Source organism: Euphorbia lathyris, chromosome 5 (genome assembly GCF_963576675.1).
Source record: "Euphorbia lathyris chromosome 5, ddEupLath1.1, whole genome shotgun sequence".
Classification (NCBI taxonomy): Eukaryota; Viridiplantae; Streptophyta; class Magnoliopsida; order Malpighiales; family Euphorbiaceae; genus Euphorbia; species Euphorbia lathyris.
Genome location: NC_088914.1, coordinates 82,885,808 through 82,901,760, shown reverse-complemented (window position 1 = coordinate 82,901,760; position 15,953 = coordinate 82,885,808). Strand labels below are relative to the sequence as shown.

General features: G+C 34.2%; 1 protein-coding gene across 1 annotated transcript; it reads right to left on the bottom strand.

Annotated features, from left to right (window-relative positions):
• Positions 1-4,353: 4,353 nt before the first annotated feature.
• Positions 4,354-13,508, bottom strand: LOC136230002 (uncharacterized). Its single transcript, XM_066018907.1, has 13 exons — positions 12,902-13,508; positions 12,712-12,780; positions 12,525-12,629; positions 11,967-12,035; positions 10,754-10,915; positions 10,170-10,217; positions 8,996-9,102; positions 8,806-8,877; positions 6,995-7,046; positions 5,896-6,506; positions 5,251-5,460; positions 5,032-5,152; positions 4,354-4,865 (listed from the first exon to the last, which is right to left on the bottom strand). Exons 1-13 carry the CDS (start codon positions 13,343-13,345, stop codon positions 4,794-4,796), a joined length of 2,142 nt encoding a protein of 713 aa, XP_065874979.1. The 5' UTR covers positions 13,346-13,508; the 3' UTR covers positions 4,354-4,793.
• Positions 13,509-15,953: the final 2,445 nt, after the last annotated feature.

The window sequence follows — 15,953 nt, the reverse complement described above, 5'->3', positions numbered from 1 at the left end:
GTTAGCTTTTTAGTTTTTAATTTTAAATTATTTATTTCATATTTTAGTAGCTTTTAAGTTTTCTCTCTAAGTCTCAATAGAATCTATTAATCGATCAAATAATTTTTTTTCATGTAATAAAAAACATTATTATAACTATTAGTATGCGGTTGTATTGGTATTGTTAATATTTTGATATGTTAAAAGGTTAAATAAAAAAATATTAAATTTTACATGATCCCGGTTCAATTTCGATTGAACCTCGGTTTAACCTTAAATCTTACTGGTTCTTTGATCGATCTGGTTTTAACAACTATAGTTTTAACCATTAGATAAGATAATCGTTTGAACAATTAATTTATAGGATGGACATGGTTGGATTAACCGATCCATTACAAAAAAAAATTAAATTAAATTTTACTGAATCTACAGTTTTTAAGGTATTGGAATAGAGTTAACCATATCAATGATTAATCAAAATTATCGGTTACTAATTCACATTCACTGGTTGGTATACATCTTAAATGGGTGGGACAACTTATAAAAGGATTTAAGATTGTTTGTATTTAGTTGTTACAGAATAAACAAGTTTAGGGAGTTGAGAGCTAATCTATTTTTATGGACAAGTTTAGGGAGCTGGTAATACGAAATAAGCAAGTTTAGAGAACTGGCGAGACACTTACAAAGTCTAGGAAGCTAATTTACTACTTTAGACAAATTGAGGGAGTTGGCAGAGGCTTTTTTTCTTACATGTGTCTGTTTCTGTCTAGCTAGCATATTGGGAATAACAGAACGACAAGAAAAGTAATTCCTATGAAACTGCTAACCATAATGGGAGAAGGTATGTCTCTTTCTCTTTCTTTTTCTGTTGTTCGTTTGTTTGTTGAGATAATTTGAAGGGCTGTTATGAAAATATGAGATAATAAAATTTAGGGAAAATTATAAAATTGGGTCAAATGGGAGGCTCATTTACATATTTAATCCATTTACTAATCCTACTACATATCTAGACTGATTTTATGTGACTTTCCCATAATACCCTCAATATTTACGCGCCGCTCGCCCTATCCCGTCTGACTTCGCATATTCGACCATATGCGAAGCTAATGTTTGGATTTACTTAATGAATTTAGTTCGCATATGCGAAGCCTGCGAAGCTGAAGTTTGTTTTACTTGATGAATTTAGTTCGCATATGCGAATGCTGGATATGACTTGAAGCTAATTCGCGAAGTGGTATATAACAAAAAAATGGCAAACAACAACGGATTCTAACATTAAAATCATAACATTATCCAAATTTATAAGAAGATTGCCACAATAACAACATTCAAATCATAACATTATCAAAATTTACAACAAGATTGCCACAATGAACTCTACTAACGAATCATTTCAAAGTGAACCTAACTAATCCGGTACCAATCTTGAAACGGATGACTAATCTTGGTGGGCACTATGAGACACATCCATCCCAAAAGGTCTGGACTTCCAGACCTTTTGGGATGGACGTGTCCCACGGTACACACCAAGATTACTCATCCGATTCAAGATTGGTACCAGATTAAGTTAGGTCCACTTTGAAGATTGGCACCAAGGGATGGACGTGTCCCATGGTGCACCCCAAGATTGACAAAACCTTTCCTAACCAACCACTTTAGGAGTGAATGTGTCAGTCTTGGGGAAGTTCATCCCTATACAGGAAGGAAAATCATCTCCCCTGCAGCCCAGTACGCCGCCTTCCATAAAGGGATATTACGTATTCAACCATCTACAGAAAAAATTAATCGTGTTAGGCAGGAAAAAAGACGATTTTGGCTTCGCGAAATGAAGATTAGCGAAGCATGCGAATGTAAATGTGCAGGGTTTTACTTTGCATATCGATGCTTTCGCGAAGTTTGCGAGGTCAGAAACGTGACTATCTACGTCGCATATCGATGCTTTCGCGAAGTCTGCGAGGTCTGAAACGTGAGGATCTATTCGCAGACTTCGCGAACTAATCGATTCGCGAGGTAGATCCATACGTTTCAGACGCTTTCTCTTCGCATATCTTCGCGAAATCATCGATTAACGAAGTAGATCGTCACTTTCCAGGCTCGTTCTCTTCGCAAAGCTTAGCGAAACCATCGATTGCGAAGTGAATTCATGAAAAAAACAGATACTTACATTTTTCGCCCCTTTCACCCCCAAAAGCGACAATAACAATATGATAACATGGGAAGAACGAAGGAAATAACGTAGAAAAACCATTTCTTTGATGGTAACAAGAAGAAAGAAACCAAGCAACGAACATGAAGATGAAAAACCATGGTTTCGTTTTCTAAGGTTGGGAAGTTGCAGAATCAAGAGATGAAGAGAGGAAAAAGAGAAATTCATTGTGATTTTGACTAAATGGTGCAGATTTCGTGCAATTTAAAGGAAGAAAGGAAGATCAAAAGTCTTGAGATCATTAATGCAGGAGCAACTTTTCGCATGACCAAGGAGATAGTGGGAGCGGCGATTCGCGAGTGGTGGAAGTGGGAAGGTTAGGGGTATTATGGGAAAGTCACACAAAATCAGTCTAGATATGTAGTAGGATTAGTAAATGGGTTAACTATGTAAATGAGCCTTCCATTTAACCCAGTTTTGTAATTTTCCCTAAAATTTAGGGCTAAGGTACTAGGTAATTCAGGTAATTATTACCTATGGTTATAAAAATTTGAACAATGTCCTCAAAATGTTACAAAAATTTAATTTGTCTTAGTAAAGTCATTTAAGTTTGTTTTTATTCCAATAAAATCACTTTGGACATTTTTCGATCATTTTTTCGTTGGAGTTTATTACATGACATCTAATAACACGTCTCAATGCCATTTGACATAATAATAATAAAAATAGATCACAAATTAACCCAAATACATAAGAATTGTCAATTAAAATTTTAACGACAAATCAACTCATGTAACATATGGATTGTCAATTAAAAAATGTAGTTATATTTTTTTTAATATATCAGGTGGTGTTAGCATGACGTTGAGATACCACATCAGCAATTTCGTTGAAAAGGTGATTGAAAAATATTCAAAATGATTTTATTAGAGCAAAAGCAAATTTAAGTGATTTTATTGAAACAAAATAACTTTTATGACATTTTGAAGATATTTTGCAAACTTTTATGACTGATACTAATTATCCAGGTAATTCGTAGTGAAGTTTTGATTTAGTACAAAGGTGGACATCAATGAGTGAAAAGTTTTGCTTTATAATTGATTAGCTCAATATTTCATTTTGTGTATGTATTTTTCTTTATGTAATATATTTTTCTTTTATATTACATAATACAACTTATTAATTTGTATATTTTATTTTATTGAAGGTTGATAAAGGTGGACATCAAGCATCAATTTTCACCTGGACCTTAATGAGCAAGTGAATTTGCTCATTCACCGTTAGATATAGGCTTATTAAATTTAAGCCCGGGATGCTTTGAATCTCCACCTTAGGATTCTAATAAGTCTAGATCTAACGGTGAATGAGTAAATTCTACATGCTCATTAAAGTGCATGTGATCAAGACTGGGACATCAAATGAAAGAAAAGTAAAAATTATCAAAATGAGTAAATTAGAATTTGAAATATTTGTTAAATTTGTAGATGAATTATTTAAAGATGATTTATTAAATCATTTTTTTTTTGACGGGATTGAATATATTTTTTTTAAATTTATACTATTTTTTATTTTATGTATTGATTTTTAACAGACAAAGATATCCGTTATTTAAACAGAACGAGAATAGAATTATAAAATATACCCATTAATAGATAAGGATATCTATTGCCATCTCTAATAAAGAGGAGAATAAATTTTCTACCTCTCCATGAAAACATAGAACTTATTATTTTCATTTATAATAGTACTAGTATTTCGCAAAAAAAAACTTTAAAACTTGTATATAAATTAGGCAGCTAAATCATTTCTCCATCACACTTAAATTAGTTCATAATAAAGTCTCATTTATTTGCACAAAAATATTATGCAGAAAAATATTTTTTTGATTTTTTGATTGTTATTTACTTTGGAAAATAAATCAATAAAAAACAAAGTGAGAAAAATATTTTACATTTTTAAAAAAAATCAAAACATTTTCTAAAGCTTTTATAACTCTACTTCGTTCTTTCCTAAAACAATAGTCACTCACCACTTCTTTCCGTTTCCCGGTATTATAATCGGACACTGAAATTTTTTTATTTTCCAATACAAAATTTTCCTTCCCAATATTTCCGACAAACAAACGGAATCTAAGTTAAAGATTAAATTACTTCTATGATACATGTTGAGTTTGCTGTGAACTTGTAATAGAATTCTGCTACCACGATTCTGGAGTGCAAGTACAAACATTAGCATTTCAAAGGATCATCTCATCAAAAATCGTATTTTTGTTCTTAATAAATCTTGGCAAAATTATAAAAAGATTTCCCTTTTTCTTTTTATGTGCACTGAACTGTAACACATATATAGATTTGTCAATTCTGTAAGAAGACAGAATCATCACTAATCTATTCTAATGTTAGCTAATAGCTAGCTAGTAATCAGGCAGCGAAAACATCATCATAACATGGTCTGTCGAGTTCATAAAAAAATGTAAATGCATTTTCAGATCAAGGAATCGGATTGAATCTCCGAGCGCATCCATTCAGATCAAGGAATCGGATTGAATCTCCGAGCGCATCCAAATGCACGAGATTTTCTCTTTTAAAAGAATCGCCTGTCATATGTAACCACTTTCCATCTACTTCTCTGCAAGTGTCCATCTCTGCAATTCAAACTAGCCGTTTCATCACGACGGCTTTCCATCACCCCTCTTCAAGACCCACGCAGAACCTTTGGATTCGCAAATATCAGTCATAACCTGAAGAACAACAAAATATAATTACCCCAGTTACTGCTATTTCTATATTTTACTGCGTGCGTTTGAGTTTCTATTACAGTAACATGCAATTTAACAGTTTAAAGCTTTCAATGACAGCCAAGAATATGAAATTAGCCATATACTAAGGCCATCCTGCAGCACTCACCTTTGTATATTCATTTGGAGTTAGATCCCGCTTAAGAGCAAACCTACCCGCTTCTATAACTTCAGCCCTCTTAAGCTTAGCATCGTGACCTCTTGCCAATATGAGATCAATTACAACTTTCCTGCAATACGAGGGTATAATTCAGATAAACATAAAGATAATTGGTTAGCATTGATGTTAAGTTCCTTAAACATTATTTAAAATAAGTAGAAAGTAAACCTGGCTGCATCATATTGTGGGTGCTCCGGAGATGACTTCAGAACATAAAATCCATGAATGTTAGTTGCAACTTGGCTTATGATTTCCTCAAGTTCCTCACGTGGAGCATCAGCACCAGATGCGGCAGCCACAAAAATACTAGCATCTACCTTGGGAATAGCAGATTGAGATATGGCCAAGTCTCGCAAACCTTGGCAGATCAATTCAAAACTGCCAAGAAGTTTCCACATCATTCTGAGCAATTAGTCCAAAGAATATCACAAGATATAGTAAAATCAAGATAAATGTACAGTTCTATCATGGCCATTTCAGAACACATAACTACTTGAAAAGTATATTTTTGTGTAGTATAAATTAGTTGGAGAACAATAAAACAATTCATCTACTCAGATGCAACAGCAAACCCAACACAGCCATGGCCATTTCTCCTACCTAACCCTGATCCCACATACAATACAATGACCGAATCAGAAATCTTAATTGGCTAATTATAAAAACCAAACTACTTGATGCAATTAATCTAGTGGTTACAGTCTAATAATGTAAATTTCATACAATGTGTACGCATTCATACATGGATATCTACAAAACGCATTTAGAAATGATAATAGAGGCATAAGCTGCAGAATATGATAGAGTTCATACCTGCAAACCTTGTGATTCTGAAGAACCTTCGGCAGTGCCTTCAATAAAGCTTCTCTTGTTTCAACTGATATGGTTGTTCTCTTCAGTACTCTACTTCCACTAGTAGGTTTGGGTGGGAGTTTTTCAGAATTTGATTGTTTTACAGGAGCATGAGATTGAGGAGCACTGAATTTTGTATTCTTCATAGCTTTTTCTATAAATGGCTTTAAATTTTCCTCTATCCTTTTCCAAACTTTCTCTTGCTCTCTAACAACTTCTGGGTGGAGTTTGATAAATGCAAAATCTGTAGGCTCTTTAAACTTCCAATCTTTAAAGGAAGGTCTCTCAACCGCAAAAATATTGAGCAAGTTCCTCATATCTTCTTTAAGCTTGATTGGGAAATTCAATTGTGTCGACTTGATGATAGGATTCCTACTAAATGAAAGGAGAACAAAATCTCGAGCAATACGTTTAGTAATTTGAGTCTTTTCATCTGGAAATATCAAAGGTGATATTGGAGCCCAAAAACCTTGCACCAATCTCCCATGTTTCTGAAGAACTGTTAAGAGATCTTCAGTGGTGTCATCAGGAGCAAAGTGCTTAAGAACACTAAACCGTTGAACTGGTGGCCCCTAATAAAGACAATTGAGGAGTCACTAAAAAGTTAACTACAATAAATTACACTTTCCAATAGGACAGCAATGATTTTCACGTCACAAATTTAACGTGATTGTTTCAAAATATTTAAAACATATGTTCGGAATGAGCAAGAGGTAAAAATCTAATCTACTGTGCTGAATGCGAAGACGTAAAATCCTAATCTACTGATACGCAAATAATAAAGCGTAACTGTTCTAATTGCAATAGGACTAGGAAAACAAATCTGATATGGAAACAATAAAGGGTATCTAACTAGGAATCAAATACTAGTAAAGCTGGAAAAAATTAACGCAACCTAGTCTATTGCTTTCTACCAAAACACTAAAACGACTTTAGCTTGGGCTAACGCCTGGCCCGAAAACATAACACTGACAACATGTGAGCTGGTCCAACTCAAAAGGACCATTGCATCATCAGAAAAAAAAAAAAAAAAAACGAATATTCATTAAATAGAACAGACCTCTACAAGCAATTTCTTAACACGTTCCTCCAGTGACAGTGAAAGCAAAAACCTGAAACATCACCAATTGAACTTTAAAATTCCATGTTGGAACAAGCAAATAAATGAAGTACTCGGCTTTTCTCATATGATAAAAGCAATCAAAGCACAAGTGGAAAAACACAGCAGAATATTTGTCCACTATAAGAGCAGAAGATGTCTAGTTACCATTAATCAGGCCACTAAGATGAGTGTAATTTTCTAATTTATGTTAAGGGCGTTACAGAGAACCCTTCGATCTCTTGAAACTAATTTTCTAGAAATACTTTCTTGCTGTCTTCCTTATTTCTTTCAACATAATAGCACATAGGGGCTTCCTGTGATATGTAATGTAACTACAGTCCAAAACAGTTACCAGATGTTCTAGGCAGTTTTAATACGAAATACAGAACTTAAGACACATTGGAAGATAGACTAATAAACTTCGGACACATAGGAAACGAACTAATAATAATTAATTAATTTCATGGGGCTACTGGCACATAACAAAATTCCTAATATATTCCAACACATATTAAAAACCATATATGGTTATGAACAAAGGTAAAATACAACAGAAATAGCACAGTTTAGCATATATATCTGCCCTGTATAAGCTGGTAGCACCATAAAATATAAATTATCATTCACCAAATAACGATGTCAAACTTTAGGGTAAACAATATTTTAGTCCCTATACTTTTACATATTATACCCTATGTTTTTAGAAATAATTATATAGTCCTAAGTTTTGTCTTCTCAACTCTTTAGTCTCTTTGTCAGAAATCCAACTACAAAATTGTAAGTTAATGGTCAAATTGAATTAAATGAAACCTAGAAAGAATAGCGAATTGTTCTTTACCCTATTTTTTAATAGTAAAATGTATTGTCTTTCTAGTTTATGCTTAATTTTTTCTACCATATAACCCAACCTTTCCAATATTAAATAACTACTTTACTAATTTTTGAATAATTATAAGATTTTAATTTACCCTCATAGACTTGCTTTATTAAAAAATAAATGTATTTCACCAAAAAAGTAAATGTAAAATATTTCAGAAGTTGTAAAATTAGGAGAACCACAGATAAAATTGTAAGCCCGTACAAATTTCTTTCAGAACATTTAATGTCTAATAAACCTTATGGATAAAATGAACAAATATAAATGCTAGTTTAAAGATGTGACATTAAATAATAAAAAAACGAGAATAGAAATTTGAAAACTAATAAACATTTTTTACTTAATTTAAGGGCAATTTTGTACTTTCATATACGATCGACATTGATAATATACAAAAAAAAAAACAGAGGTCTAAAGAGATGACTCTTGCAAAACTTAAAGGACCTTAAAATGTATAGGTGACCTAAATAGTGTAATATGTAAAAACATAGGACTAATAAATTGCTAGTCTAAACTTTACGATGGAATGTATATTTTTATTTTTTTGCTGCGTATCTTCAACTTTCAAAGATAGAATTTATGATCAGTCACTTGAATTCTTAAATAAGCATGCTGACATTTTTACTAAAAACAAAATAAAAAAAATCAACAGTTTCAAAAATGATAAATGACTTTCAATAGTTCTATTTCAATGTTAGTCATGCAAACATTAACTCCCAAAAGAAAAAAATAGTCATTTGACCTATAAATAGATTATAGCAAATATTCATTCCACAATGGCAAACTACAGTCAATATGCATGGATCCAAAAGGCTTTTGACAAGGACATTATATTCATACATGCCTGACATCATAATATCAATAAAATGATATAATGAAGAAGTTAACAGACCTTTTTGAAGGGCCTTTGGATTTAGTATTTTCGTTGGAGGGCACTGGACATAATGAGCTCAAATAATCATACCTTCAAGTAACACAACAATAAATTAGCATACCAATGCTTTAGAGAGAATAAGAATAAGATCCTTGCAAATAGTTCAAATGTATTAGCCATAACTCAAATAAAGTAAAATAAATCATACGGCTTCATTTCAAATTCAATTTTTGTGCTATCTTGTGCCACCATTTTCTTTAGATATGCAGCAGATAATTCACTCTTTGAGCCATGGTATTTGAGCTTAACCCAACCCTGTATTGAAAAGGGCAAAAATCAATGTAGAGTTAGGAGATACCATGACCAATAATATTAAATAAACCAACTCATAGTTGAACAAGCAATAACATCTCATGATGAACAAAACACTTCTAGCGAAAGCCAAAAAATATCAACTACAAAGTAGCCAAAATTTTAAGAGCTCTCTCTTGCGCACTGTTCAAACCCAAGGCCGCCCGGACCGCCTAGGCGATCGAAATTGAGAATCCGCCCGATTTTCTCCGATTAGTCCCTCTTGCTGTTTTTTTGGCCCGTAGGCGATTTTTAGCCACCTAAGCAACGATGAACAGAAGCGTTTTTTTTTTTTTTTGTGCTTTATTACAATTCACTTTTGAACATTGTGGCATGGTTATTCATGAATTGGGTTTATCATTTTTTAATAATTTGGTTTAATTGCATTTTCTACTTGTTTTCGTGATATGTTTTAAGACCTTAAGAATGTTTAATAACTTTTGGTGAATTATATTACTTGTGAACATTATATTTTATTTGTTTGAGTTGTTTCAATGATATTGTTGTTGAAATGTTGATGTTTACACATTTTTAAAGATATATGTTACACATATACGTGTTTTTAGATAGTATAATACATATTTTAATTGAATTTATATAGCAATTTCGTTGATTTACATATAAAAAATACAAATCCGATTCATCCCAAACTAATCCCGATTAATCTTCAAGTGCATTGTCCACCCGACTAGCGCCTAGCGGTTTTTACAACCTTGCGTATTGCTGATTATTTTGATAAGACTATAAAAACTCAATTTCTAAATTACTTCAACATATATTTTATTTAACCTTTTGGCTAAAAAATCAGAGCAAAAACTGCACATTTGTTTAGGGACAAAACATGCAGAAAACAAAAAAATGTGGAGACCACAAGCAGTTAACTACTAAGCAAATTCCAAAATGTTGATAGTTGTGATCAAGTGAAAAGTTAAAAAAAACTAACTGCTAGGGAAAATAACTTAAAGATTGAAAATGTAAATCAGATTATCACCATTAAACTCAATGTATATATATATAGGGAATGCTTTTACCTCATCAGCTTCTGAAATTTGATCATTCTCCAACTCTGTGCGCTTGACCTGCACCACATTTAAAATATAGAACTTTAGCACTTCAGGACTATAATTATTAAATGGCAAACTAAAAAATTGACCAATCTGGATGGGGAAGGCTATGAGGTTGCTTCCTCAAATACACCCTAATTATGGCTTTACGACAAATCCCCTTTGTGACTTCCCCACAAGGCATCACAAGTAATGCACAATAGCTTAGCAGAGAGCCAGCTCCGAAAACATATAACAAAATCCTGATTGCGTACAACATCTAATATTAACAAAGCATAAACAACTTTTTGTACGGATTACTTTATTTTATTTTATTTATATAAAATAATGGCCAAAAAGTGAGAATACTTTCCATTTATAAGTTAAAAATAAAAATAATAATAATAAGTGAATAGCAAGTTCCGAGAAATCCAAAGTAAACATCATATACAAATGACCCTTCAATGCAACACTAGGATGACTAAAAGCATTTTAAGAGGCCACACAGAAAATTCAAGCATTTACTTGGCCATATAGATTATGCTCTATTTTGTTTGTGATGAAGACAGAACCTGCTTCTTTGATGAACCAGGCTTCCCCTCATTTGTATCTTCTAATTTAACAGCAGCTGCTGTGCTATTTGTGGCATTGTTCTTCCTCTTTGAGTCTACAGAATCAACATGTTCTAGTGATGGTCGAAGCTGCACTACTGCATGAACGGGATTCAGATGTAACTGCAAAAAAATTAATAAGGCAAAAAATCTTACAACACAAACAATGTAAGAACAAAAGGAAATGCAGACCTACTATGAAGCATCAATCGTGATTGGCTGAGAATAGTTACAAAACTGAATTCAAATTGTTAATTGAAATAAGAACTTATGCATTGTAAATCCCTTCATAAGACTTGATACACATTCTTTGAATCAATAAAAAATGATACTCGAACATATTATTATTATTATTTTGATATTTATCCCATTGCTCGGTTCGAGGCTCGTCAGACACCATTTAGTTAGATCCTCTCCCAATTAAAGTTTTCTACATACACTAGGACTCGAACTCGATATCTCTAGCTTAAGCAACTTGAGGCCCCTAACCACTCAAGCCAACATAATTGGTGATACTTGAACATATTATAAATAATATAAATTAGAAAAGTCTACATTTAATAATATGTGGAACAATTATATAGAAAATTAGGGTAGCTGATTTGTAATTAAGTAGTATTACACAAACACAAGCAGAGACGCAAATAGAAATAGAAGAACATATGGTGAGATATAACCTGATAATAATTTGATCTACACATGCAAATCCGCATGTGCGCACAAACATATAAACATATATAGCCTTCATTTTTGCACGTGGCATAAAAATACACGAGAAAAGACACATGGCATTCATTGCCCACATGACTTCTGTCTTTAAGTGAAAATTTCATACAGGCACATCTATGATCTCAAGAGCTTTTATGCTTCATTATCATATCCAATCAACTTTAATCCTAAACCAAAAGAATAAGATCTGATTCTTTTCCATTGTGGCATCATCAATTAGTATGCTTATCGTGCTCAAGTCAAGTTGATATAAGATTCAAATTGCTACAACACTAGGATTGTCCAAATATTTGTAAGATAGTATGACGTAAAAAACTGTAAAAGCAAGTAATATGAGAGTACACATTGAAGAATTTCATATCACATAACCAACATAACAACATGCAAAGTTGAAAAGTTAAAAACTAGAATTTGTTCCAGCAGAACAACAGCACAAGATATATACCTTGTTACCAATTAGAACTCCAACAGCATAGCCGGAATTAGAGGATGGCATAAACGAAGAGGTTAGAGTCTGAAAAGAAGACCACCAATATGATTAATGTTCTAACAAGTTTAAACAGACATAAGGTTGCAAAAATACGATACACCGTAGAAAATATTATCTTCTCAAAAAGGAGAAAATGACATGATTAACTAATTAATTGAAAGAGATTAAAATAACAATTGAACCCACTACAACATAAGCAATCAACTATAACTGATAAAAGCTTCAACAAAATGCCGGCAAGCCACAAAAGTTGTGGAATAGTCCAACAAAATGAATTAGAGCAGATATGACAATGAATGAGATTGCAGCTACAGAATCTCAAAGTATCCCATCCCGAAACTTCGACAACAACTATATTTTTATCATCCAGTCATGATAAGCTTTAATAGTTTTCAAATTAGTACAATCAAATCAACATCATACATGTATAATCATTGTGGATTTGGGCACAGCAAATAAGGTGGAATTTTAAAGACAAATGTGCCATTGTTGGAAATGCAAATTGAAGCATACCTGCTTTTTCATGTTCAATTTGCTGGCTTGTGTATGATCCCAGTTGGTTGAATCGTCTATAGACAAATCAATCTGGACTTCTTTAGTTTCGGGTTTAACTCTTACCTAAAAAAACAAAAACAACATTATGCCTCTCTTACTTCCCAAATAACAACAATAAAACTCACTGTTAAACCAAGATAATCACCTCCTCGCATCGCTCATCCAACTCGTACGGTCTCCAACATGGTCTCAGAGGATACTGCATAACATAGAGCTGGAAAAAAAATCCAAATAATAAGAGAAAGAAATTGAACATTGAAATATAGGCAATGCAAAATAATAAAGAAATTGAACATTGAAATTATAGGCAATGCGTATATGATGAGAAAGCCAACCTCGGAGTCCGGATCGACAGAGGGATTGAAATAGACATCAATTTCACGGACAATCATATCTTCTTCTTCTTCTTCTTTTTCTTCTTCTACCTCTTGTTTGTCCTCCTCTTGTTTGTCTTCGTCCATGGGATCGTCCAGCTTACTAACTGCCTCAACCTCCGTCTTGGCATCAACTTCCATTGTCCCCACGTCGTCATTGTTCAAGACTAATGGTTCTGTTTTCGGTTTCGCGTCGATTACAGGTTTAGCATCTTCAATTTTCCTCGAAGCAGGATCGTTTTGAGGCTCCGGTTTTGCAGCTAACACCGACTCTTGTGCTTCTGATTTCGATTGCGTTTTCCCCCTCGGCTGTGGCTTAAACTTGGAAGATTTCGGCTCGAACTTGGAGGGTCGGGAAGGGGCCTTGCTTGGTTTATCGAGGTCATCAAAGTCGTCAATGTCCATCCTCTAGTTTCCTTCCACTAACGAACAACTGCGTGTGATTTCTTCGCTGACCGCCGGCGGATAACAGTGTCCCCGGCAACTGGAAGAGGACGCAGTAAACTGGAAAAAGAGAGGGTCTTTCTGTCCTTCGGGGTTTTTCACGGGAGAGAGAGATATTATTTCATCTTATAAACGGTGCCGTATTTTTTACTTTTTTTTTTCTATTAGGCAGCCCTAATAGACCTACGAAATTCGTGTTCGAGTCGTGTCATTTTTCGGATTCATGTTAAAAATAATAAGTCCAAACCCAATCCATAAACTTTCGTATCACAATCGTATCGTGTTTTCAGGTGGTATGTAATTTTGTTATTCATATATATTAATGATAACTTTTAAAAATATAGTACTACTTTTAAACATTTTATGTCATTTTTAGATTAGTATGTTAATACTAAACATTTTAAGGACCTGACAGAATAGCTCAAGCAAGTGATGGTCACCCCACGTGAGCCCAACGCTCAGACAGGCATGCTCATTCAATTGTTCCACAACCATAAGCGACACAAGCCTCGCAGTAAGCGCCAACAAACCAAAATGAGCTTTAAAATGTGAAATTTCAAAGATTCCTAGATAAGAAAGCCCGCATCAGTGTCATCGGTGGGAAAGTAACGTTCATTAAGATGAGACTAGTACTGATCATTGAGTCTATCTTCCCATCAAACTAGAAAACGCCTAAACGGCCCAGGTATTCAGGAAGCGAAGACCCCAATGAGCACTACACCATGGTATAAGCATGAGCAACCTTTAATCCAAGGAATATCATGTTATGTGTAACGTTTTTCCAACTACCTTGGTCTATGTGGCTGAGGAATGATACTGGGGACTCGAACCAAAATCCATTGATTCATTCGACCTCCTCAAAGAATTATTTATGGCAAGATTCATGGGAGCATTAAAAGCTAGAAGGATTAACTCATACTTTAATGATGCCTTCTAGCGTCCCGCAAAACCTTTAAGAGGCTATCTAGCCTGATTCTACCAAATGTCCTCATAAGTAAAGTACATAAACCTTGAGGTGGCTATCGACGCCATCACAAAATGAACCAATTACGGGCCTCTCCAACAAAAATGCTACACCTGCCTCACGTAGTCTTTTAAGGAGTTGATGACAATTGGATAAAGTTTTGTCTGGTGCGATAATAGTAAGAGGCTCGTCGACTATGTGGAGCTAGAAAAAGAAAAAGCAGAAGGGACCAAAGCAAAGAAGATAGGGGAGAGTAAGTATCCAAGCACAAGGATTCACGAAGGCGAGATGAGCTGCACTCTTTTACAAAAGCAGAAGGGAAGAGTCATGAAGGAAGCCCCATGAGGAAAATTGGACATGTTGCAAATCTAGGTAGGAGGTCCATTACTCGGAAGACTCACGATAAATCCAATCATGCGACCTCCCCATTGAGACCCATCACTCCTACAACCAACTGTCAAGTGAATCACAAAAGCAGAAGGTTGCACTCTTTTACAAAAGTAGAAGGGAAGAGCCATGAAGGGAGCCCCATAAGGAAAATTGGACAGGTTGCAAATCTAGGCAGGAGGTCCATTACTCGGAAGACTCACGATAAATCCAATCATACGACCTCCCTATAGAGACTCATCACTCCTACAACCAACTATCAAGTGAATCACAATTGAAAGCCCCAATAGGTAAAGACAAGTATTGTAAGTTTCAAAAGTAAATATATCATACCACCGACAAATGCAAGCATTTTTGTAGGGAGGTGGACGAACTAATCCAGTAAGGCCCATGATAAAAAATGGGACAAAGACAAGATACGCCCTAAAACTAGAGGGAACATGCTCATAGAAAGGATGATCCAAAACAACCCTGGTACCGGGGGGAAATCTAAGTCGCCAGGGAAGGGCCTTTGCCTATGTCGAAGATTCAACGAGAAGAAAAAAAATGAAGTAGCCATATCTCTTTCGGTAAACCCTCATTGTGCACTAACATAATGAAGCCCTAGTAGTCTCCCTCACGATCAACAACTCAAATGTCCATTGCATCCTCGTCGACACTAGGAGTTCCGTAAACCTTATCTCCTAGGCCGTGCTAGAAACCATGAACCTTAATGGGAAGAGACTTCATGAAGGAACCTTCCCACTCACTGGCCTATCCGATATTGAGGTCCTCGTTTTGAGAATCATCTCGCTCCTAGTGATTTTTGAAGAGGGGCCAAGACTGGTGTTCGATGCTACTATAGACATCGGGAATCTCACATTCACACTCCCTAGCGCTCAAAGATCGCAAACAATCCATGGGAATCGATAGCTCTCCAAAATAAAAATCCATAGCCGTCAACCAAGACTAGCCAACCATTCCTATTAAATATGTAGTTGTTTAGTTAAATATTTAATTGAACTAGATATAACTATCTAATACTAAATATGCAAATAGTGTTTTAGTTAGGAATAAATACTATTTAGAAATTAATTATATTAGATATATTAATTCCATAATGTAATATTTATTTGATAAATAATAATTCTATTTAGTTAATTATATATATGGATATATATTAATTAATATGGTGGCAGTGGCGAATACATGATTGTTCGGTTGGGGGACCGATTTTAC

Coding starts and splice junctions, on each gene's coding strand:
- LOC136230002 (XM_066018907.1), bottom strand. CDS start 13,345: ATGGACATTGACGACTTTGATGACCTCGATAAACCAAGCAAGGCCCCT. Junction 12,036..12,524: donor AATTGAACATGAAAAAGCAG/GTATGCTTCAAT, acceptor TCTTCTTTTCAG/ACTCTAACCTCTTCGTTTAT. Junction 10,218..10,753: donor CTGGTTCATCAAAGAAGCAG/GTTCTGTCTTCA, acceptor AATGTGGTGCAG/GTCAAGCGCACAGAGTTGGA.